The 25,423-nt window shown below is 37.6% G+C and overlaps 1 protein-coding gene across 5 annotated transcripts in view; it reads left to right on the top strand.

Moving 5' to 3' along the window:
• The window catches only part of RYR2 (ryanodine receptor 2), a 380,332-nt gene that overhangs the window by 122,104 nt on the left and 232,805 nt on the right, over positions 1-25,423 (top strand). For 3 of the 5 annotated variants that reach the window (XM_061471190.1, XM_061471194.1, XM_061471191.1), the window contains exons 5-8: positions 9,019-9,033; positions 17,943-18,017; positions 18,719-18,797; positions 20,083-20,195. In XM_061471190.1, the coding sequence (XP_061327174.1) occupies positions 9,019-9,033; positions 17,943-18,017; positions 18,719-18,797; positions 20,083-20,195 (282 nt within the window). The remainder of the gene's footprint in view (positions 1-9,018; positions 9,034-17,942; positions 18,018-18,718; positions 18,798-20,082; positions 20,196-25,423) is intronic. The other 2 variants (XM_061471193.1, XM_061471195.1) reach the window with 1 other exon arrangement.

The following is a 25,423-nucleotide window of genomic DNA, read 5'->3' as shown; positions in this document are numbered from 1 at the left end:
CTGTCTTTTATTCACCTGATCCCAAATGTTTCATGTTGCCACTGAGTCTTAACCTGTCTGCTGTTTTGATACCCTCTGTGTTCATGACCCTTCAACTTGCATGGCTCAAAAAAAAGAAAAAGAGGCGAATACATGGTCATGTAGGATCTGGTCATTCCCAATTTGTCGTACCAAATTTCATGCTGCCACAGTGACTTTTCTCTTTTTTAATTTAATAATAGAATTGTGTAATGTGAATGTGTAATTATTGCCTGTCAGTTTTGAGCCTTGCTGTCTAATGTTACAACTCCATTCTGTAACCCACCTGTCTTTTCCAGTAGAGACACTGTAATCCTAAAATGCATGACAGTAAGATAATTAATACTGATAAATAATTTGTGATGCTGTATATAGCTACAAATAATATATATATGTAATATTTAATTATGGAGAACAGCTGCTACAGAATAAAAAATTCATTCATAGATCTTAGCAAACAAAGTCAAAGCACTTTTTTCTGCTGAATGTGTTGTTAAGGCTTTTCCTAATGTGTCTGTGTATACCATGCATATTTGTTTGGTCATCTGATAAAACTCCTCTATATGGGACATACTTAGTATGTTTTTCTCTGGTGTAATTTCTAACATCTGCGTATGTATGAGTTAGTTGTCATAAAGTGTGTGTAGAATTGTTTGTTTACATTTAAAGTGTTAGAAGCCTCTCTAAAAGCTTGGACCATAATAGGCCTCCTTGGTTTTTTGATACTTAATTTGATTTGCATGTGACCAGAAACAGCCTAGGATGTCCTTTGGTATATGCCAATAACATACGTAGAGCCCTGGTCTCGCTTTATTTCAGCCAGACATTATAGAATTTTATTCTGTGATTATTACATGTTTATGGTAGTGACTCAAGTTACAGCTCACTTGAGACTCCTGTAGGTAAGTACATTATTTCAATGATGGCTTAGGCTTTTCAACACCCTTTTTACTGGTGTATTCCCAACTATCTATGTCACGTGACATAAACATCTATACATATACACTTATAATATTCATTAAACAATAACTGTAGTTAAGTATGAATTTTAGCTAATTGTATCAGGATGACAGCATTTTCTATATTCTGGGAATCAGATATTTGTAACAAGCTGCAAGTTTTGATATGGTTTGATTTGGAATGTTCTTAAGTTATGCTGTTGGTCAGGTTATCTTCTTATTTTGTCTACATTTAGTTACAAGTGAGAGGACTTAGTTCTATATGTTTAGATTCTGTGTTTTTATTCCTATGATGAATTCTACTATAAAGAGAAAAGCAGCAATGAAAAGGAAGTTCAGTAGTATACAGGCACTTGGCCTCATACGTCAGAATGCATGAAAAATTGTAAGCCAGAAGCTTGTTAGTTATGCTCTGACATGGTTTGGTTTTGAGTGAGGTATTAAAAGAGCATGTTCATGGAAAATATAGTATCAACTGCATAAATACAAGTCAGATGTGCCTTTTTCTTGTTGTTGTTATTTTAGTTCAGAATTTGGTAACATGATCTTACGCCTTGGAAAGACTGCTTCACAGAAATGTGTCCTTAAAGCGTTTTAAAAAGAGATGGTTCCCATGACAGCAGAGCTAAATGTTTCATTCTGAGTTACTCTGGCTAAGGACTTTCCTTAATAGACCAGTTCTGTAACCTAGACAAGCTCCTATGCGATGGGGATGGAGTGGGTACTGGTTTTATTTCAAATATGAAATTACTCTTATCTCAAATGGGCCCCAGTTTGCCCTGTAAAGCCATTTTCCAATGTTGAACACACAAGATGAATGCAAGTGTGTTCAGTTATGCCTGTACCTGTGGGCACATTGGAGCACGAGCCCAGAGCCTTAGAAAGGCTTCATGTAAAAATTAATGACTAAATTAGTAACTGAACCTTACTGCAAGCAGTTTCATGCCATTCAAAGGATAAGCTAAAATCATCCACTTCTGAGCTGTTCCAGCCTGTAAACTGTGCTAACTAATTTTTGAGTTTACTCCAGTTCTGCTATACTTCTGGTGATTTTGTTCCAAAATCTTTATTTTAAGGCATATGCTTATGGTTGAAGCTAGGTAAGAAGTAAACAGGCTTAAGAGAGTCCTTGAATCTTTGGCTTTTTGCTTTTGTCTCTCAGCAGCTGTGACTGTGAGGGCTTGTAGGTCTCCTTCAGTGCAGAATTAGATTAAAGACATCTTGTCAAATGTAAAAACTAATGAAAGTAAGGCTTACTTTTTACATCTCAGCCCCTATTTCATATATGAAAATGTCTTTTATGCATTTAAGTAATCTACCAAGAGTGAGAAAACCTCAATATTTAATCAGAGGGGTTTACCGAATTTCAACTGAAAGTTTAGAAGACACTGAAAAGATTTTTTTTTTTCTTTCTTTTTTTTTTTTACAGGGAAAATAACAGTAGTGAAATAAGCTGAAATGGAATAATAGTGAAAGGAATTCCTCTCAATCTGCTTGTCATTTTTTCTCTTTTACTATATTTATTAAATGAATTAATTTTTGAGTATCTGCTGCTGTGATTTAGCAACTACAGGTGTTTGCAGATTTGAGATTTCAAAGTGGGTGTTGTATACTTTTAAGGGTTTGATTTTTAAGGACTTTTGTTCTCATAAGATCGCCTGAATGTTTGTTTTGACTTTCAGAACAACTGTTTAGCAGTAATACAATTCAGCGTAAGGAGTAGCAATTTTTTAAGGCATCTACAGTTTCAAAAACCTGGCCCGTTTTCCATATTTGCCTACATATAGTTGGTGAATTATTTTGAAAATTTGGTATTAAGAGCCATCAAGAATAATTGTTGTTAAGACAGTTTACTCTGAAGAGCTTTTACCTGGAGGGAAACCAAGTGCTGGTTCTTAAATTCAGAGTGCAGGAGACAAGGATTTTTATCCTTACACTGGCTAGTGGCAAAGCTAAGCCAACTATAACATTATGGGATTTTCTGCAACTTTTAAATACACAGAGGAACCTCTTCTAATGAAGATAATGGTAAATCTTTTCCTCTTCCCCTCAGATAATTATTGTGTTAGCTCAGTTTTATGCCCCTAGTAAAATGGATTTTCAGATTCTCTGGAGAAAAGAAACTTGCAGAGTAGACATTTTTCAGAAGAATTGCTTTCATTACAGAGATTTGTGAGTTGAGAAGAAGTGAGTGAATTCTGGCTTTGAGGATAGTGTGGGCTAGTTACATATAATGAGAAAAGGTGATTTTTTGCAAAAGGAAAGAAGCTAGGGTTGTGGAGTTTGCAATGAGCCACAGGACAAAACTTCATCAAGACAAATGGTACAGTATTATGTTTTCAGTGCCATCAAACTAATTGCACATGCTTTATAACCGGTGTGATTTTATGTTATTAGATGAGTTATCTAAGGAGTTGATTTGTTGATAATTAAGATGAGATTATAATGTTAGGTGTTTGAAGAATCTGGTGATACACTACCCAAAAGCTGTCCAAGGAGCCAAATAATATAATAGCCCCAAACAGCTGTAAATACTTACATTGACAGCGTGTCCTTAGTGCCCTCAGATAAAGCTTCAATAGGTTTTAAATTTTATTTATTTATTTATTTTTAAAGAGAACAGCAGAGTGAGGTGTAGAATGATGGGTGTCATGTGCCTCAAGTCAAATAATTTGAAAACCTGCAAGAATTTTTTCTTTTTTTTTTCAATCCCCTAAATCATGTTCCAGTCCATACATGGTCTGGCTGCTGAGCTTAGTTACTCCACAGCAATGGCATTCATGTGACACTAAGCACTTGTCCCTAAAAGATCAGGTAATAATAAGCTGAAAATGGAGCAGGACCTTTGTGTATAACTAAAATAACATCTCATCACAATTTGGTCTCTTCTTTTACTTTTAGCTGTATTACTGTTGAAGTGTCCAATGATTATTTGTTGTACATCCTAACTTTATCAGTCTGTCTTTTTATCACCTTTACATTTTGGTGTTAATGTTTGGCAAACAATACCTTTCAGGAGTAATGGATTTGTCATGATATAACCCAGCAGGAAGTTAAGACCGCACAGCTGCTTGCTCAATCCCTCCCCCCACACAGTGGGATGGGAGAGAATTAGCTTGTGGATGGGAATTAAGAGCCTTGGTTGGTGCAGTATTGCCACCAATGCATGGCTGTGATAGTGATTGGCACATGTTGGGCTTTGACCTTTACCAACCCCACAGCAGAAGGGTGCTTTGAGCGACCAGGCAAGGTAGACAGCTGCTTAATTTCCTGCATCTCCAAGGCAGCTAAACCAAAAGCCCATTGGTGTGATACCCTTTTGGATCCTTGAAATACCTTCTCCTGAGGTAGGCTATACCAACGATGCACAGAACCTGTGGGCCAGTCACAGTGGGTGCTTTTACCACTCCTTCCCAGTCAGGCTGATTTCAGCCTCCAGTACAGTTGGCTGTTGGGATCCTCCTGTCACTCCAGAAATACAAATAGGTTCTGCCCCCTGATGGCATGAGGATAGTGTGCTAGAGCCTTATCCTCCAGTAGACCTGATGTTCCAGGCCATCTGACCCACAGAGTCCAGTAAACCCAGCTGTCCCTTTCCTTCTACCTGGCTGGAGGCCGGGCCCCTCTAGTCCAGGTCATAGTATTTGCTACTGACTTCTTGTAAATATGGATCAGAACTCCTTTTATCAAGATCAGGAGTAAGATCAGCCCTTCCACTCTGTCTGGGGAACTGCCCATTGGAGACTGGAACAGCAGTTTTCCTGGAAGATTCCCTCTTTTTTGAATGATTGTTTTTCCTTCCAACTCACCCAAGCTTCTAGGGTCGAGATAGATTTTCCACCCCACTTCCTCATGTCCTCTCTGTCTGTGATCTTACAGATAAAACCACAGGGTAGCCTGTAGTGTGTACCCACTATTTTGTCTGTCTTGAGCAGAGGAACACTTACTCAGTCAATAGCTGAGATCATGGTCTGTACAGGTGGGGAGTAGGATCTGTCCTCTTTGTGTTGCTCGACCAATTTTTCCCCAGTCAGGACAAGGCATGAAGAGAGACTGTATTGCCTGAGTTGGTGAGCCGGTTTGTCCATTTGTCCCTTCTTGTCCTTCTGGGTCATTACTGCCAGTGAGTCAGCATACAACAATGGTGCAGTCCATACATACTTATGTTACATTGGTCGCATGCTCCTGGCTTCATCTGGATCTTTGAATAACTGCTTCTTGTCCAGATCATCATAAATCACCTCCAGCATAGCTAATTCCCTCAGTTACTAGATACCTTTCTCCATGGTGGTCCACTTGCCTGAATGACATACATCTTCCTTGAAGGGATGCCTTTCCTTCACATCTGACAGGAGTCACCTCCAAGGGCTGAGGAGTCATGCCCCTTTTCCAACCACTTTATCAGTGCCCTCTTCCCATCTGTTTGGCTTCCTGAGCCTGTAGGGTACTGGCCCTGTTATCCCAACATCAGAGCAGCCAGGTGACAATGTGCTGGCCTGGGGGATGTCTGAAACCTTTTGCATATTTGTTAGCTCACTCACAGGGATAAGGATTGGGTGGTTCGTGTCTCGTTTATGAGTTCCTCCTCTTCTCCAGTCAGTGGCCATCTCACTTTCTCTGGTTCTTGTGATGACCCTGCTTCAGAGTAGTCTGCCTTGTCCCCTTCTCTTGCTCCTGCTGTCTCTTAGAGCAGCTCCTTCATCCCTTGCTAAATAAGCGGTATTCCAGTATTTCTTCATGTGAAGAAGGAGCAACTGATACTGGCACAGGTTGATTCTTTGGGTCAGCTGCGGTGCCTATTTCTGGGATTGGGGTAACCTCAGTGCCTGTCATTTTGTCCTCTGATCCAGAGACCTTCTCTACCCCTTGAGGGTACTGACTAGTGTTGAACAGGGCTCTGTAGGCATGGGCCAGGACCCAGCATGTTGCAGTGATTTGTCTCTCTCTCTGGAATTGCCAGGGCGACAGCATACTTTTTCCAAATATTTTACCAATTTTTTAGGATTCTGCACTTATTCAGGGGTGAAATTCCAAAACCTTGGAGGTGACCACTGTCCTAGGCACTTGCCAGTGCTGTCGCACACCTTGCCATATAACTATCCACCTTTAGGGAATATCTTTGGGTGATATTTTTAAATAGTTGTTTAAGCCTAAAGCAGACCTAAAACACATTGAGAAGACAGCAATAGGAATGTGCTGATTTGAACATCTCAAGGATATTCAGAATTCTAAAGGGCTATTGTAATTAGCCTTGAGGAGAAAGGGAGGATGGAGAAACTTATCTCCCCCGTATATGGGCTGGCTGGAAAGATAAAAGATGTAATTATTAATAGTTTCGCATAGATGGCTTCTGAAGTATGGAGATGACAGCGATACTGAGTATACCCATCTGGTTCCTGAGCAGCAGCTCCTGGCCAGCTTTCTCCCTAGTTTATATGCTGAGCATGACACCATGTGGTATGGGATATCCCTTTGGCTGGTTTGGGTCAGCTGTCCTGGCTGTGTCTCCTTCCAGCTCCTTGTGTACCCCCAGCACACTCACTGATGAGGTGGGGTAAGAAGCTGGAAAGGCCTTGGCTCTCTGAAAACATTGCTCGGCAACAACTAAAACATCAATGTGTTAACTGTATTCTCATTAACTGTATTCTCATCCTAATCCCAACATAGCATTGTACCTGCTACTAGGAAGAAAATTAATGCTACCCCTGCTGAAACCAGGACAGGATGCTAGAATGGCACTAAGAAATTTCAAGTTATAGGTCTGTTCTATCTGTTTAATTTTCAAAAACATATTCTGAATTGCTAATTTCAGTCCAGAAACTCATGTGTGCTGTTGTCCTGAGCAAGTGTGAAGGAGCAGAAGGGTCCTCCCTGTGTGGAAGACGAGTTGGAGAAATTTCTAGCGTGACAGCCTGTTGCCTACCCAAAGTGCCTAATTTCTGTTGTCTTGCTTCAGGGTGATTTTTTTATTTTTAGTTTATTTTTATTTTTTAATTCTTTTCTAAATCTGAGAGTTAATGATATTCAGAGTAAGCATTCTCCTTTAGCTAAGAAGAATTTTGGTCTAAAAAACTTGGAAAAGACTCTTGTAGAAGGGTGTGACAGGAGTACTTGGAACCTTATGTCCTGTCCATTTGCTGGTGGCTGGGCAGCTGAGGCTGTCACAGTTCGTGACATGTACCTTCTCATGCTCACCCTGGAGCATCACAGAGGTGTTCTCTTCATATTTGTGGGCATAATATGTATTTAATTGTTTGCCATGAAGACAAAGCATTTTTTATAAAAGTTAAGTCTCATATTTCTTCCTCTGGTGGTTTGAAGCAGTAGGTGGATAATGTGTTCAGACGTTCCACACCCAGTGTTATCTTTCAGGTTTTCTAGCTTGAGGGGGACTGACTGTTCATGGCACTTTAAGTCTCTAGGAATAACATGTAACCCATCTGCAAAATTATTAAGGAATCAGAGTGACTCTGAAGAACATGATATGACAGAACCATGCAGACGACGATTGTTTCTCTCTACTTTGTTACAGTTCAATTAATATGTCAACTGAAGAGAATGAGCTGTTAATTCTGGTCTTCCAGCAAGTCCATCACAACACAAGAAGCTGCTGTATCATTTTAGTATCAAGGGAAGAGATAAACTATTCACTTTAATTTGAAGCTAGTTAAGAGATTACAAATTGTCAGGAAGAGAACCAGAAGGTTTCACACAAGTTGTGAAATTGTTTAATGTACTTGTAGTATGGAAAAATCAGTGGGGGTTGCATATTCACAGATGAATGACAGCTGAAAAAGACTGAGGTATTTGATTATTTTTAAATTTGAATTAATCATAAAATTAACTTACTTATATGTTAATGACTTTATGCCCCATCACCCAGTAGGCAGCTCAGTGAAAACTTGTTTGATTTCTGGAGCCACCTCGTAAAAGAAAAACAAAATATCTGGTTTGCAGGAAATGGGGGTAATAATAATGCCAAAATGATCACACTGTATTCTAAATATTTGTTTTATGGAGATTGTGGGCAGGGGACGTGATCTTTAGTTTTGGACAATTTGTTTCCAAATGTCTAAGTACCAAACAGGCCTAGAAAACTTTTAAGGAGAGAAGTCTTTGAAACATTATGCGATCATAAGATTATACTTTTTTTTTTCTTTTTTTTTCCCCTAGAACATCTTGTACATCTCTGAGAACAGATACTTCTGTTCTAAAAGCATGTATGAAATGAAAGCACCCAGTCTTACTTGGAAGCTCTCCCATTAAACTCTCTTTTAATGTGGGATAGAGCCAAACTTCAGTCCTGCTGCAAACTTTGTGATGGTAAAGCATGAAGTAATGAGGTCAAAAGAGGAAAAGGTGGCCATGGAACTTTTACAAGGAAAAACAAATCACTGCTTGTAACATAATGTACAACTCTCCTTGTATTCTTGAGCAACCTTCATGAAAATTAACCTAAAAATTTCTGTAATCTCCTGATATCAGTCATGTGGCACTGAATTTTTTTTTAATCACTGCAATATTACTAACTTTTTAATTTCTTAATTTACTGTGCATTTACATAACATATGTTACTAGAACAGTGGTGTTACTCTCCAGCACTGCATTTTGAATGCAGGACCTTACAACTTGCATTGTACTTACTTAGAAGCTACCTGCAGAGCAAGTTGTCCAAGACGATCAGGCATGGCTCCTGTTTTACCTGTACTGCTTTTTATCTTTAAGCAATAAGTATTTAATGTGCTATATAATTTAAAGGGGGGAAAAAAAGCCAACAAAACAACCAACAGAAAAAACAAACCCCAAATGAGAAAACTATTGCATAAAAAAATGATGAAGCCTTGTTCTGAGCAGCTGTTTTGCTTTCCAGCACAAACTAATAATTATGCTAATTGCAATGACAAATGTTCCTTTTAAATGTGGTTTGTAGTTCTGTGTATCCCACTCACTTTTTAAAGGAAAACAAGTCCCATTTTAAGCACCTGAAAGCAAATACTCATTTCACATTTTCTCTTTTTTTCCCCTTCTCATGGCTCTACAGAAATTTATGATGAAGGTAAGCAAGTTAAACATTTGGTATTATACTTTCTGTGAATTCCTGCAGTTTAATTTAGTGCATTTATAGCCCTGCGGAGAAGGACTTGGGGGTGTTGGTTGATGAAAAACTTACCATGAGCTGGCAGTGTGCGCTCACAGCCCAGAAAGTCAACCGTATCCTGGGCTGCATCAAAAGGAGCGTGACCAGCAGGTCGAAGGAGGTGATCCTGCCCCTCTACTCTGCTCTCATGAGACTTCACCTGGAGTATTGTGTGCAGTTCTGGTGTCCTCAACATAAAAAGGACATGGAGCTGTTGGAACAAATCCAGAGGAGGGCCACAAGGATGATCAGGGGACTGGAGCACCTCCTGTATGAAGACAGGCTGAGAAAGTTGGGGCTGTTGAGCCTGGAGAAGGGAAGGCTGCGTGGAGACCTCATAGCAGCCTTCCAGTATCTGAAGGGGGCCTATAGGGATGCTGGGGAGGGACTCTTCATTAGGGACTGTAGTGATAGAACAAGGAGTAACGGGTTAAAACTTAAATAGGGGAAGTTTAGATTGGATATAAAGAAGTTCTTTACTGAGAGGGTGGTGAGGCTGTGGAATAGGTTGCCCAGGGAGGTTGTGAATGCTCCATCCCTGGCAGTGTTCAAGGCCAGGTTGGATGAGGCCTTGGGTGACATGGTTTAGTGTGAGGTGTCCCTGCCCACGGCAGGAGGGTTGGAACTTGGTGATCTTAAGGTCCTTTCCAACCCTAACTATTCTATGATTCTGTGAGTCCTTATTTTTAACATTGGCATCAAACTTGCCTTCACTAAAATAGCACTTAATGAATGTTATAAAAATTTGGATTTAGAAATCACTAGATTCTGAAGTCTCCACTAGACTCTGTCTAGAAACCATTGGACTCTAACTTGAATTGGGGTTTTGGTTTATTTAGATTATGAAGAACCAAAGGCAGGCACTTTTGTGAAAATAGGACTCTGGTCTGGCTTCTGTAATTATCAATTCATCCTTCCTTTCAGTGAGAATATAACACTGTCTGGTAAATAAGAGATCTTGAGACAATGGTCTCGAGACATGTGGGCATTTTGGAAAGAAGAGATAGCACACTGTTTCTTCTGTCACAGAATGCTCTTGGGATTGTATGGTGTCTCAGTGGGGTGAGTGGGGAGCCCTTAGGCTGTGGGTCACTTGCACTTCACTGCCTCAGGTCATAAGCATATGCAGGAGCTCTGCTTCTCAGGGCTTTTACTTTTTCAATATATATTTGTATTATTATTTATTGACACTATGACAAAGCACTTAGTGAACCTCCAAACATTTTCAATAACTGACATTTGAATAATTGGCTGTGATTTTAGCCAAGATGTGTTGGTTATCCTTTTTCTACACCTTCCTTTAATTATCAAAGTCTATTTCCATTTCATCATTTGTTTACTGATTTTCATTGCCTACAAGTTTGCTGTTTTGTGGTACGGTCTTGCTTCATTGTCAGTCTAAAAGGGAGGAATTCTGGGTCAGATAAGCAGTGCTATTTTAAGGGCTGGATTAAATGATGTCAGAGGAATTTTCTTAGCATGACTCCTCTGCTGATCCATCTTTTCTTCCCACTTGCCTGTCTGCCTTATTCTTTATCTGTGAGGTTTTTTCCTCAAGTGACAAGGATGATTCACATTCCTTGTATCATACAGCAACAGAAAAAGCTTAGGCATGGTCCTCAACCTGTAAAAAATGCCTCCCTCCTCCACTTATGCAGCTCTGAAATAACCATGAAGATTTTTATTAGAAATTCCTTTCAACTCCTATGCAGTGAAGGAGGAGTATGGGGGAAGAGAAATATTCACGAGGCTTGAGGGAGAAATTGATGAATTTTATCCTCTTGGGCAATTTTTTTCCAAGCTGCTGAAAATGTTTCAAAGTAGCAGTTTGTAATGGGAGGATTGCCTCAGCCATAAATATAAATGCTTTTTTACATAGAAGGCTTGAAACAGATGATCAGTACTATTTTGTTGGGTTTTTTTTTTGTTTGTTTGTTTTTTTTTGTTTGTTTGTTTTTTACTGCTGTATCTGCTTTTAATTGACATGAAGTTTCCCATTGCTGCAAAAGTGCTAACATAAATGTACCATTGCTAATATTAATCATGAGATGTATCTGAAGTGTTTCTTATGTGGCTGTTCATTCTGCCTTTCGACAGATCAATATTAGATAAATTAGGATCATTTAGCGTGGTGCTGGCACAAACATCATCTTTACTAATGATTCCGTTTTTTTTTTAATATGGATGGCAAAGTATCTCTGTTTTCTAAGTGAATAAGACATGCTCATGACTTTTGTTGGTCGACTGATTAATTCAGGTTCAGATTTCTATGTAATATTTATATGAGGCATAATTACACATGGTGATGCAGCTTTTAATACAAGCCATTCTTAGGAAACCTGTAGTTTAGCTAAAAAGATTTTTCCTGTTCTTTGGTTTGGCACAACACAAAATAGAAGGTAACTGCTGATGATATCGGTGAAAGAAGATAGTTTTGTTTCTTTTTTCTCCCTCTTTCCCCCTATCCCCTGCCTTTTTTTTTAGGTCACAATGGCCATCATTGACTAAGAGTAGGTACCAGCAGAGTCATCAGATATACTAATCTCCATATCTGTATTTATCAGGAATTACACTTTTGTAATGAATTCCATGAAAAAGTGATCAACTAAATAGTGATTTAAAAGTAAGGTGTAAAGACTAGAATACATACAGCATATATAATTTCTAGATAGGTTCAGCTTTCTTTTTGTTACTTCATTGTAGCATGGAATATAGACTGCAGTGAGACAGAAGACAGAGGTTTTGGCTTGAATTCACCATTTGGAGCTGTGGTTGTTTGGTACAAGTGGGGTGAAAAGAGTTATTACCACAGTGCCACATGACAGTGAATTGGTCTTTAAATTCCTTGCATCTTTAAATTCTAAGCAGCTAAATGCTGTGGGTTTGGTGCCAGCCACTGGAAATGGCAGCCCAAGAGCATGGTAATTGCAGAAGGGACTCATTAGCATTTTGTGTTGTGGTAGAATTCAAGGCTTCTGGGCTTGGATGCTGTTACTTTGGAAAGGAAAGTTTTGGCTTTTTTGTGTCAAGATTTTTAAAGAAAATGGATGTTTATATGTGCAAAAAGAACACGTAAAACTCCTTGGCTCACGCTCTGTAGCTTTGTTTGTCGTCTTTACTACTTGCAGCATTTTTAAGTTGTACAACACTGCTGGAGATGTAATTTCTCAGCGTTGCTATTCCAAGTGTCAGTTGCTTAGTTTTGCCTGACTAAATGTGTCTCACAAGCCTTCTAGCTCTTTTCCAGGGTTACTTCACAAGCTCTGTAGTGACTCAGCCTGTTTCTGCACATTCTGTTATCACTGTTGCTTGGGGTTTTCTGGACTCTGGCCGACATTCATCCCACAAAACTGACATGCCTGATCTAGAGCCAGGGGTATAAACAAAGCACATGTTCCTCATTTTGCACTCCATTTTCTATTTTAAGAACCAGCTCAGGTGAAATATTTGTATTCGCCTGCAGGTTTACTAATTTTCATCAGCCTCTTGAAAAAGGCATTTAACACCAACAGCCTTACGTCTCTGATCCTCTGATCGGAGGTGGTTTCTGACTAGTAACAACATAGTCCAGGACCTAAATATACTTTTACTCAGAATACATGGTAGTTGATTTTATTTTTTTCCCCAAGCCAATACTTGTCATCAGACTCACATTTCCTGTTTGGTTTCTCTTTCTAATGGATCAAATCCACAATTTCAGAATGTAAAGACTGCTCTTGAATGGGAAATCTGAGAGCTCCAGCATGAGTCCCAGGGTAGAGATCTGAGAAGGTTCCATTACTGGAGTAACATGTGCTTTGTTTATATTTAATTTTTTAGGGCTTCCATAACTTGTGGGTGCAATTTCCTGCTTAGTTCATTTTTTGTGGTGGTGGTTTTTAATTTAAAAGGATTCAAAGCAGGTAATAGTAGGATATTCTGTGTTTAATTATATACTTCTGCTTACACATTTAAACTGTTTAGATTTAGAGATATGATTTGTTTTTCATCATTCCATAGTTTTCTAATAATATAAGAACTAAACTATGGAGCTTTATGAAACTTCGAACACACTCATAATGGAGAAAATAAGGCTTTGGCAGTAATATTTGCAAATATTTTTATGTAAATATGGATGTCCTCTATTAGACATGATGTTGTCTCTAGCATCTATTTTAAGTGTAAGATGGCCATCATTACTGTGCTCCATTTAAACTTCAATGTGAAGTGGAAGTACTCAGCTTAAAAGATGCTGTTTTACCCCAGTGTACATTTAAAAGTCATATTTGAACCATGAACATTATTTATTTGCCTGGAAAAAAGCTGTGAAGAAAAACAGAGATCATATTGCTTCTTTACTATACAGCTTCTCACATGTTAAAAATCTTCAGTGCCATGAAAACAGTTGTGTAGTATTTGGTTTAGAATCCTATTCAGAGCAGTATTGAGTGGTCCTAAGATCCATCTGGACTATCTGGGCTGGTGTTTCATATGGCTGGGTCTGGGGCACAGAGGAAATAACAACTAAGCAGTTGGTTGCAATTAGGTCATAATTTACTGTAAATTATAGTAAATACTTCCAAAACACAATCCATATGATATCTTGTAGCTTATTGTTTCACTTCTTTTTTTTTCTTTTTTTTTTTTAAGTCCTTCAAAACAATACTTCCTTAAAATCTAGTCTTTGTACTGTTATTTTTCCTATAGCATATGTCCCTAATTCTATTCTGCTGTTACGGGTCCATCATGGAATGAGGCTGGAAAAGCCATAATGTCATTTTAAAAAACGAACTGAGTGATATTGTAGAGACTGTGCTTCAGTGCCTGTCTTCTTGTGACAAATTCCAATATTTCTTAATTTCTTCCATGAGGGACTAGAATTGTCCAAATAGCCTTGTGCTAAATGCAATTGCTGTCAGGCTTTCTCAATCATTAGTTTTCTGACTAAGGACAATATTAAAAAAGCTTTGCACAAAACACTGAAATAACTATGCTGTATATGTACATGGCTTCACATATTTGTCTTTCTTTGGTACATCCCTGAAGCTTATAGCTTTTTTCATTTTCAAACATTTGGAGATTGTGTAGATCTATGAAGAAAAGTCAGCAAAGAAACGTTAGCATTTGCTTGCATAGAGTACTTGGTCTAAGAAATATTTTTCTCTGGTAGAAGTAAGGCTGTTATCTTGAAAAGAATGCTAAGGTAGCGGCTATTTTACTCAAATTTTTCTTTGATGCCATAGGTTCATTCAGTAGTCTCTAAAAATTTTGGTCATGAGGTTCCCAGAAGCAGAAATGTCTCCAAAACCCTTGTTCAATGTCACCATGATTAATTTCTTTCAGCTTCTCATGAATGGCCATAAGTGTAGCAATGCATCCATAGGCACAGTGGTGGTTTGAGTGCTACTCTCTGAGTTAATGTCAATTAAATACTTGTTTAAATCTGTCAGGTGATTGCTTGTCTGTACATATGACAGTTGTGTGTATAAAAAATCGCATAAAACCAGATATAAATGGTTTGTTGAGTCATGTGTAAAGTACCTTATGGCAGGATTGGTATTCACAGTAAAATATTATATGTTTTGGTTCAGTCTATATTGTAAATATTCCAGGTTGTGCTGAAATTTGTACATTTTACTAGATAGTTTGTAGGTTGAAAATTGTAAGGGTTTTTTGGCATTCTTATTCTATTAGGAAAACAAAAAAATAACTATTTCCCCATTTTAACTTACTTTCCTTCTTTTTGTTTCAACATTACACATTACATTAAATTAAGCAGCTCAGATCTTAGTAATCTATACACATTGCCTGGTCTAACAATGCATTGAACATGAAAGCTTTTTATGTGTTTTGAATGCTTCAGCTATAATCGTGGTTGTATTCTAAATTGCCTTTGCTTTATCAATGGCTTTTGGTTAATGAGGTGACTTCAAATTAATCACAAATCTGTGGGTATTATGGATTGTGGCTTCCAAGAATTCTCACTTTCAGTGTCTTCTGAAATATTATTGCTTGAATATTACTAGAAACTTGATGAAACTCCAGTGGCAATGGCAAATCTCATCTTTGAATCTTGCAACTTTACTGTAGAGGTCTGATTGTTAACTTCTTAATTTTTAGATTTTATTTTTTTTTTTTAAACGTGGGAAAGTTTTATTTCTCTGCAACATTTTAGGTAGGAATGGATTATTTTGAAAAATCAAAGGCTCTTTCAGTAGACAGTCATGACCCAGCAGCTTACTATGCAGCTTCTGGCATAAAGATAAATGCTGAGTATTTATTTAGGAAATGAGCCTTTAATATATGAAATTAACTTATAGGTGTGTATATATCCTGGAACACAGGCTCCAAAATGGAAGTACCAGCTTTCACTTCTAGCCTCTCTTGTATTTTCTGTTTCAATTTTTCATTTTCCCTCCATGTGGATGCCTTGATTATAATTTTCTCTTAGAAACTGTTAAGTGGAAAATTCTTGAAATATTTTTTGCAACTCTGTATCTGTCAAAGAAACAGCAAACTTGCATGGATTTTTTAATGGGCAAAATAATTTAGGGTAAGAAGAACTACTGTAATCCTCTTGAGAAAAATTTTTCTAAAAAATCGCTGCCCGATTTGTTATACAAATGATTGAAAAATTTTTTGAGCCCACCTTTCTCTTGTTTGTATACAAATGGGCATTTAATAAAATAGATGCTAGACAGACAAATCTATATGGCCAGAACAAGGGAAAGATAACACAGCTGTAATTTTGTTGATCACATTATTCCTCTGATCTTTTGTACAACAGGCAACTGAATCTATATGTTAGGTACCAAATTTATGGCTAGTAACCCAGAATAATTTTGATAAAAATACCAATGAGATTTCAAAGTTTTGCCCATATTCGGGACTTTGTTGGTTGGGTACCTATGGCTGCTGTTAATAAAGCTTCTGGGCAAATCTGAAATGTCAGTAAGGCAGTATGTTCAGAGCAGGTGGTCCCCTCTTTCCCAGTGAGCAGCAGACATTCAGTATTCATCTTGGGCACAGTGGTCCTGACATTATCAAATCTGTCATTTGTACCTTGTGCCTTTCGAAAAAGTGATGATATTAATGGTAGCACAAAGCTAAGTCTTCATGTCTTACTGTCAAGACTGTGTCTGTGACAGGCCGTGACTTTTATTCTTTCATAATAAAAAGTCATGTCACTCAGCCTTACAGAGAGATTATGGAATGTGCCTCCTTGCATTTTGACTGCCATGTAGTTTGTTGAAACTCAAAATATACCATGTGTCCGTCAAGATGCTCTCTCCTTAATAAAAATAAAAGCCAGAAATTCTTGGCAGTTTCTTGAAAGTGCTAAGATTATTATTTGCTTTTTCACCACATATTCCTTGTTTTTTTAACGGCCCAAATAACTCAAAGATCAATAACTATTGTGCTAGGGGATTTAAGATAAGGAAGGATAACCAGTAAATGAGGGGCAATAATTGTGTGTTGCCATCATAGTTGTTCAGTTAAATTGATCTTCAGCACTGAAATGAAGCTGCCAGAGAGATAACATAGTGTGATTGTTTCCAATTTATTCTGTAATGAATCTGATGTTGCAGTCAAACAGGTCAGTCTACTATGATAAAAGATAGGGTGTAAATGCTGTATATAGGAGATTAAATGAGGGGACCTATATGAAAGAATGATGCTGCTTATGGACTTGTCACATTTATAGACTCAAAAATATGTCTTTATCGATACTGCTTGAAGAGTGTGATGTACATCAAGTTATATGAGATGTTCTGTTAGAGGAATATGGACTTATGCTCCTGACAGTGTCTTGTCAGACAGTCTCTAATCCTGACCAGTGTCATTCAGTTACATCTCAGTCTAATAAATTCCTAAATGTCCAGCAGAAGTTGAAGGGTTGTTCATGCTTTAACAAAATGTATTTTTTCATGAGTGGTTAAACATTATAGATAAGTAGAAACTGTAATAAAAATATTGTGGAAAAAATGGTTGCGGTTTCTTGGGATAAAAGTGAATTTTATCACTTTAATTTTATTTCATTCAAGATTTATGCTGCATTTCTCAAGAGGAACATTTAGTCGGACATGATTTCTGAATTTTCAGAACCCCCAAATCCTGTTGAGTTATTTTGGATATCTTTGAGCACTTACCTGGCCTAGCAGATAGACAGATACCTGGCCTAGCAGAATGTCCATGTCTGGTAGCATTTCAACACTGTGGGCCGAGCAGTTTGGAGGTTGATGAAGCAGTCTGGAGGTTGATAATCTTTAGTGCAGTTGATATATCATCAATATTTTCTGGTATAACAGGGGCAGTATTCCAGAAGCTCCTGCAGCATACTCTCTTTGTAGAAACATGATAATTTGGAGGAAAAATGGGTGAATATGGAGAGATTTAACAGTACATGAGAATGCAGAGGGTAGCGTGATGCATCAAAGCTGCTGCTCTTTGGCGACCTCCTGCTTTCAGCCCAAGGAAGAGGGATTCTAGAATGTATTTTATACCAAATAAGTGATGTGCAAAGTACGGCATTTTCCTCATTAGTGAACTGAGCGCTTCTAATAGAAAAAGTCTAATAGAAAAGTAGCTTCTAGATTTGGCTGTCCAAATTCTACCTTAGATCTGTCCCAAGGACTTAAAAGGTCATTATATTAGGAAGCAATCAAAACTGGAGAACACATTCATAAAACGGCCTTCTTGAACTAATCCCTGAATAGCATTTTATCAGGAAATAACTCTGCCATAGAATGTTGAGAGACTGATGAGAATCTCTTTTTTTATTTTTTTTCTTTCTCAAAGGTCCCGTTTTAATACAACATACCAGTATATCACGTCTCTTTATCTTTCAGTCTGCACAGGGTGGTGGCCATAGAACGCTACTCTACGGGCATGCAATCTTGCTGCGCCATTCCTACAGTGGCATGGTATGTAACAGGAGTTGACAGCAGCAGTGATTTCTTTTTTTTGTATGAAAGTTATGTTTGAAAGTGCCCAGACTATTGCCATTTACTGATATCTGGAGACTTATTCACATTGAAGAATTATTTTACGCATGATTAAGGGAAACCTTTGTGAGGAGTAAATGCTTGGAAGTACGAAACCAAGCTGCTCATATCTGAATGAATGCTGAAACATAAGTCTGGCTCCATAATGAATTGTGTTTTGAATGGATGATGTCTTATTTCTTTTCCCTTGGATGTTGCATGTTGCATAAGCTGTGACCGAATCCACAGCTGGCATCTGGCTGGCAACCTAGACATATGTTGAAGGCTACGTGGAAAAGGAAATTTCCTTCCTGCATATATTTTGGACAGAAGTCTTACTCTTCAGTTCCTTGATGAATTATATGGGATTCAACATCCTTAATTACAAGTGAGGTTTCATGGAGCTGAAATTCAGTGCAACCAGCTCCTTTATTTCCACTCTTACCATGTTATTTTAAAACATGTATTGTTGTCAAGTCTCCTTGAGTGCCATTCACAGGCATGTATGCCCTTGATAGTAACTAGTGGGGACAATGAAAGAATAGTGAATCCTGTATTAGTAGGTTGGTGGCTTTTTTGTATTTCAATGCATTATCAGAATTAAGCAGGACTAGTGATGCACGCTTTTTTTATCTTGATAGTATCTATGCTGCCTCTCTACATCTCGATCTTCAATGGATAAGCTGGCATTTGATGTAGGATTGCAAGAGGACACAACAGGTAAACACTAGTTTAAAAGACTGTATAATGAAGAATACTTTCATTCTAAAAATCAGAAAAGACCTATAAATACGTATAAATCACATAAAAATTAAGACTATTTTAAGGATTAAACCAAATCGGTATTTCCATGTTTTACGCATTATTTTTAAATTTTCTAATAGATTATGCAATTTTTTTTCTGTGAGATATATTGATACTTAGAGTCAACATCATACATTTATATTTAAGCAAGGACTGAAGTTACCGTTCTTGTAGAAGCCTTCCACAAAAATTTTTTAAACTTTATTTTAAATAAATTATTTATTTTTATATTTATTTTAAATAAATATTTTAAATATTCTGTTTAAGTTTTGGAATGGTGACTTGGATTTATTTTATTTTTTAGGCTGATATAGCTTTTTACAATGACATCAGTTTGGTGCAAATGTTTAATATGAAATAATAAAAGTGATTGTTTTTAAAGCCTTTCTCTAGCTAGGAGCAGTAACAGTAATAACAGCAACAATTGAACAGTTCCAAGAGCAAAGAGTTTGTTTCCTGAAAAGCATGCTTTTTGTTCAGGAAACCAAGGTTTATCATAGGAACAGAATCTGTGACTTTAGTACTTAGGAATATTCTGGGTAATTAGAGACACAGAAGTGGAAAAACATAATTGAATTTGGATTTATGAGATCTTTCAAATATTATTTTAAGCAATATTGTAGTGTTACCCAGGGAAGTTGTGAATGCTCCATCCCTGGCGGTGTTCAAGGCTGGGTTGGACAGAGCCTTGGGTGACATGGTTTAGTGTGAGGTGTCCCTGCCCATGGCAGGGGGGTTGGAACTTGATAATCTTAAGGTCCTTTCCAACCCTAACTATTCCAATGTTCTGTGATTCTGTGCTTATTTTTATTCCCCCTTAGTGATGGGTTGCTCCACTTTTTTGTCCTAATTCTTGGTGGAATATTCTTTGGCATTGTTTCCATAATGTGGAATGAAGATGACAAGGAAGCTCTTCAGCAACAGGAAGTTGGATCAGGTTGTATAGAGAACAGAGTGCTGCCTTCTTACTTAACTGTGGAATCACTGTTCCAGAGTTCTTGCTGCTTTCTGTATACGTATATTAAAACCAGATGAGTTTGTGACAAGTTAGTGCAGTTATTGAAAACACATGGACACTTGCTTTACCCAGCTGAAAACTGGATCAGAACTTCGGGGCCGAGATAAATGTGAAAGTAATGGCAATAATGTTGGGCATTTTCTTTTTAATTTCTTTCTCTGCTATTACTCAACAATCATACAGGTGAGGCATGCTGGTGGACCATCCATCCTGCTTCCAAGCAACGATCAGAGGGTGAAAAAGTGCGTGTTGGAGATGATCTTATTTTAGTCAGTGTCTCTTCAGAAAGATACTTGGTAAGTTCTGTAAAAGTGTCTCTACCATGCTTCTACGAAAGAAAGCGTTAATAGAAGTGTTATACTATAGTGTGGTTTAAATTTCCACAAAAGTATAGCTTAGGGTATTTAAACTGGTATTTGATACCGTTTTGCAAGATGAGACTATGAAGGTCTGGAAAGTGTGCCATTGACATGTGTGACTAAACTGATTTGTGTTAATTTCGATAGTGGAAGTTGAAAAACTTACTATTGAAAAAAAAAGAAAATGTAGAAAAATAAATCTGTCCAAACTGCATAACTGAGGCATTCAGAATCCCTGTGAGTGTTCTGCAGTTACCAGCAGTGCCATATAGGAATTACAGTTTAAAGCCAAAATTTTGGAATGTTTAACTTGGGTATATAGCATTCTGTGGGCCTTAAAATGTCCATATTTTCTTAGGATTATGTAAAATGTAATATAGAGAGCTATGGACATGTCATAATTAAGTAATGAAATATAATTCAGTATTTTAAAACTTTCTGTTGTAGCTGTTTTTTTTCTCTCTCGTTTAAATAACTTCCTCATTGAAGTGTCTCCCATTTGTTCTGTCATGCAACACTTCAGCACTTTAAGATGAATTTCTTTCTGTATTCTTTGTATTGCAAACGCCTGAACTATTCTATCTGGAAAAAAAAAAAAAAAGGAGATGAAAATAAGATGAAAATCAGTCTGCTGGAAGCTTCAATAAAATCAGCCCCAGTGATTTGGTAAAATGTTGGTTCTCAAGGCTGTTACATGTACTTTTATGCAGCAAGAGACATAATGCTGATTGTAGAGACTGATTTTTCTCAGCACATGGTGTTAATGCATGTACTGCGTTTTCCATGCAAAGTATCAATATACTAAAAATAAATCATATTCTCAGCATAGAGAGAAATGATGATATTTCAATCTCTGTATTATAGTCTTAAAGTAGTCTAGAGCTAGATTTTAATGAATAGTTATTAAACCACTTTTACTTACACAACTCTGGTTTGATAGCAAGAAGGAGCAAGGATTCAACAAATTAATTTTGCTCTTACATGCACTCACCGCCATGTTTTTATAAATAGATGTTTTTCTAGACTAAATTAAGAGCTGGTGAACTACATGGATTCACAATCTTAAAATTATTTGTGTTTTTCCTCCCTACTCAGTAGTTGTATTAACACTGTAAATAAAGCAATTATACTTGTATAAAAATTCAAACAGGGTGAGGAGTTCCTGAGATGGATCCCTTGACAGAGGGATGCTGAGGGTTAGGTTTACGTATGTTGTGTACTTTACATTTAAAACCCCAGGAAAAAGCTAAGTTTTCTGTCAAACATTCTATGTCAATATGCTGTTAGGAATAGGGTTGGATTGTCATCTTTTTATAGTGCAATATTGCTTTACATTTTCAAGCAACTTGATAATTCTTTCCAAATTAAGACAAATGGGTTAACAATCCTGGGGCAAAGATGTACATGTGAAAATAACAGATGAATAGAGTTCATTCACAGGGCATTGTTTTTTCAAAATGTAGTCAGATCTTAATTTAATCTGTATAATAGAAGGGGTGAGCAGATCTATGTCAGCTCCAGAAGTTAGTCCCAGTTGTCTGAGTGCAGTTCAATCGCTTAGTTGTTTTTTTTTCCCCACTGACTTTGTGACTTTATGATCTCAGGGTAGTCAGAAGATTAGTGTTTAGACCTAATTTGGTCGGCAACCACTGTTAAATATTAAGAAAATTTCAGAACTTTCCTGTAGTTCTCATTCCCCACTTTTCATTAAAAAAAGATTATGGGAAAACTTTTTTTTTTTTTGCCTGAATTTTTTAAATTGCCATGATTCAGCGCTAAACCGATAGGAAGATTTAGTGTCAAAATTGTAAGCTAAAGATCCAGAGAGGTGGATTTTGTCTGTTTGTTGATGCACAGCAGTCTCCCTGGGCAAGTCATCAGTTGCTCTGACTCTCATTATCTTTACCTGTACAGTGGGATTCTGGGTTTCTGAGGAAAAGCAATTACATAAGTGCTTGTGGCATTATACAACATGAAAGCCACAGTTGCCAGATCCTTCAGAGGGGAAACTTGGCTCTGCTGAACCATGTTAGCACAGAATGAAAAGATGTTCTGCTATAAATATTGCAACCACCTAAGTTCAAGCCAGAGTTGCTCTATTTCCTTTCTTGAGGCAGTGCGGCCTGATGAGCAAATACTTCCACCACGTTTCCCCCTCTTGTACATAACATGTACCCCTGCACCGAGATTTACCTCTGCCTATTGTTAATTAAGTACCGTGATTGCTTTCAAAATTACCAATTATCAATAATTTAGAAATTCAATTAATTGTAATTTCTTTCAAATTGTTGAAGCCTCTGGATAGCTTAGTCTCTTAAACGTAAATCAAGAAGAATCCCTTAGACGTGAAGTTGAAATACAAAATGAAAATAAAACTGAAAATTAGTGTCAATGTTATTCTGGCTAAGAAGACAGGAAAGAGGAAAAAAAACACCCAACATTGAATGTACAGTGCACAGATTTCAGTCTAATGCAGCAATTTCTGCACTGCTATATTTATAGTTATAGAGTTGCTGTCCTGACTGTAATGATGATCTGCAGCTGCATTATGCAAATCTGTGAATAAGCCTTGAGGTTTACTTCTTTGACTTAAATGACCTTTTTTTTTTTTTTTTTTTCCAGTTTTAAAAACTAAAATTCCCTAATTGGTATATCCTTTGAAGTGCAAGGTTTTCTTGAAGATTTTTATCATTAGTAACTGGTAATAAACAGTTAACAATGATGGCAGAGTTCCTTTTCAACAAATAAGATACTTGAGGCAGCTTCTAAATATTCGTAGCATTTGCTGGTGTAATAGTACCAGGAAGCACTGCAGTCTGTGATTTTTTTATTTATTTAACTCTCCCCTCCCCTTTAATTTTTCTTTTTTTCCTAAGAGTATGAAAGTCAGAATTGGACTTGGAATTCAGAACTTCCACAGAAGAAAGCATTTATTTTTTCTCAAAAAAACAGTAAAAAAGTTTTTTATTAAAATAATTTGAGTATGCATCAAGAAACCTGAAATTAGTGGAACAGCTGAGCTGCTGCTACACTGAGGATCATAACGTAGCTCCCACGGAGTCTTTGTACAGTTTGTGGAGGCTGGTAGATTTTCCCAGTGATTAAGGTTTTCAGGCTGCTCTGCCTCATAAAGTCCTCTGAGTTCTTAGAATCAAGTGCTTGTAATATGGAAAAAAATAGTTTTCTTTTTTTTTTTTTTTCGGTCTGAGATCTTTTTTTTTTTTTTGAAGTTCATCCACAGCAGGTCGGGTGTCACTGAGCTGGACAGCAGGGAAGACAAAAAGGTTTTTCATCATGAAGAAAATTCATCACATTTTTCTGAAAATGTTGAGCATCACACGCTTTGTAACAAACACAGAAAATTAAGAGTGCTCTTGACATCACAGTTGTGCTTTTTTTCTAACAAAAAAAAAAAAAGAATGGAAAAAACAATTTAAAGTCTTCCTTTAAGAGACTTAAGGCTAAGTTTAAACTTAGTCAGGAATCTGAAAAAAATACAGCTTGGTCATGCCCAGGGAAGTTTTTGGAATGTTCTTTTAGTAGCTAAAAGCCTAATGACTGTCTATTTTGGATAAACTAGACCTCTTGCACCTCCTGAATGTTAATGAACCGTTTAAACTCTCTACAGGCTATAATTTAATAAGCTCCAACCCTGGTGGAACCACATGTTCCTTATAATAGGTAGTTCAAGGAGGGGATGAAGTCAGGCACTGTATTGACAGCTGAAAACTCAGTGTTTTGTGCTGCTGGTGATCTGCTGTCATTTCAGATATGTGGAGGAGGAAGCTGTGAGAAAATAGGAGGAACAAAAGGCAGGTGATGTAGCAGGGACAGGAGCCTGGGTCTGATTTGGGAAGGAAGGAAACTGAGTGGGACTTGACTGGCTAGAAAGATTGGCAGCTGAAGGCAGGCAGACAGGCAGTAAGGGACTAACAAATCATCTGGGACAAGAAGCTGGTGGAAGGAAGGAGTGGGCTCCACATGGTTAAAATTTTGTTAGAAATTTTGGGCAGAAAATGTGTGCTGTTTTGGCAGGGAGCATTGATAGAACCGCCCGTGGAGTGGGACTGGGAATGAAGGACGAGAGATCTGTAAAGAAGGAGTGGGCTGGCTGGAGAGAACCAAACTGCCAGACAAAGATCCAGAGAGGGGGAAGTCTGGGCCAAGAAATGAGAAGAGAATTGAGGGGTGGGAATTGTGGTGAGTTTCTGGAAACAAGTCTAATGCTGGCTGACATGGGAAGGAATAGGTTGAGCAAGAAAAAACCCAGAAGACCACTTTGAAGCTTTGTAGGTCTGAGGAGAACTTCCTGAAACAGGAAGTGGTCCTAAATCTGGGTAATAAGGCAGGCTGTAACTGGGTTGGGAACCTGGATGGGCTGGATGAGAGAGATGGGACTGGGACAATGATTTGGAGAGGAAAACAGAGTGGGAGAGATATGGAGCAATTAGGCTAGATAACTGCTAGCAGCAACTATCTAGACAGCCTATTGTATTAAGGCCTACCAGTCAATGCTGTTGTACTGACAGCCTAGTCCTGTCGGTGGTTTTGTTAATGTAGGTGGCAGATGACTACAAAGTAGTTTAAAAGTTTCCTTCTCTACCTGTGGTTCATGTGGGTGTCAGTATGATGCCACCTACTCTTAACTTTAGGAGAGGAGAGGTGCCCTTTTATTTTAATGAAGGAAAATTACATATAAATTATACCACAAAAATAATTTTATTTGATTTTGAAAATTTCAAGCCCAATGCAAAAATTATGGCATTGTTTTTTTTTATGAAATCTCGTAAACATACAGTCACAGCAGCTTTTTATGGAACATTGTCTCAGTGCTGATAAATGTTCAATGGATGTGTCAGGTCTGAGAAGCAGGGAGGCTGTAGGATGAAGCAACTTTGAAGATGAAATTTCAAGCTAGGAATTGCAGGTGAAGGATCATGGTACGGTGCTTAGTTAATTATTTTCCTGGTGAATTAGATTTTGTTCCAGAGTCTGCTGTGGAATTTGCTGAGCCGATTTTTTTTCTTTTTATACCAGGCTCATTTTCAAGAGGCCACTTACTCTTGATCCTTTCTCTGGAATATTCCTTACATGAACTGTGGCTCTGAGGTCTCCTTCTGCTAGAGTTGCTCAGTCTTGATACATGCAGCTGAGGTGAATGAAAA

Source organism: Pezoporus flaviventris, unplaced genomic scaffold (assembly GCF_033815535.1).
Source record: "Pezoporus flaviventris isolate CSIRO_AGI_PZ_B2104156 unplaced genomic scaffold, CSIRO_AGI_Pfla_v1 ptg000066l, whole genome shotgun sequence".
Classification (NCBI taxonomy): domain Eukaryota; kingdom Metazoa; phylum Chordata; class Aves; order Psittaciformes; family Psittacidae; genus Pezoporus; species Pezoporus flaviventris.
The sequence above is the reverse complement of the archived record's forward strand: the minus strand, read 5'-3'. Positions and strand labels throughout refer to the sequence as shown.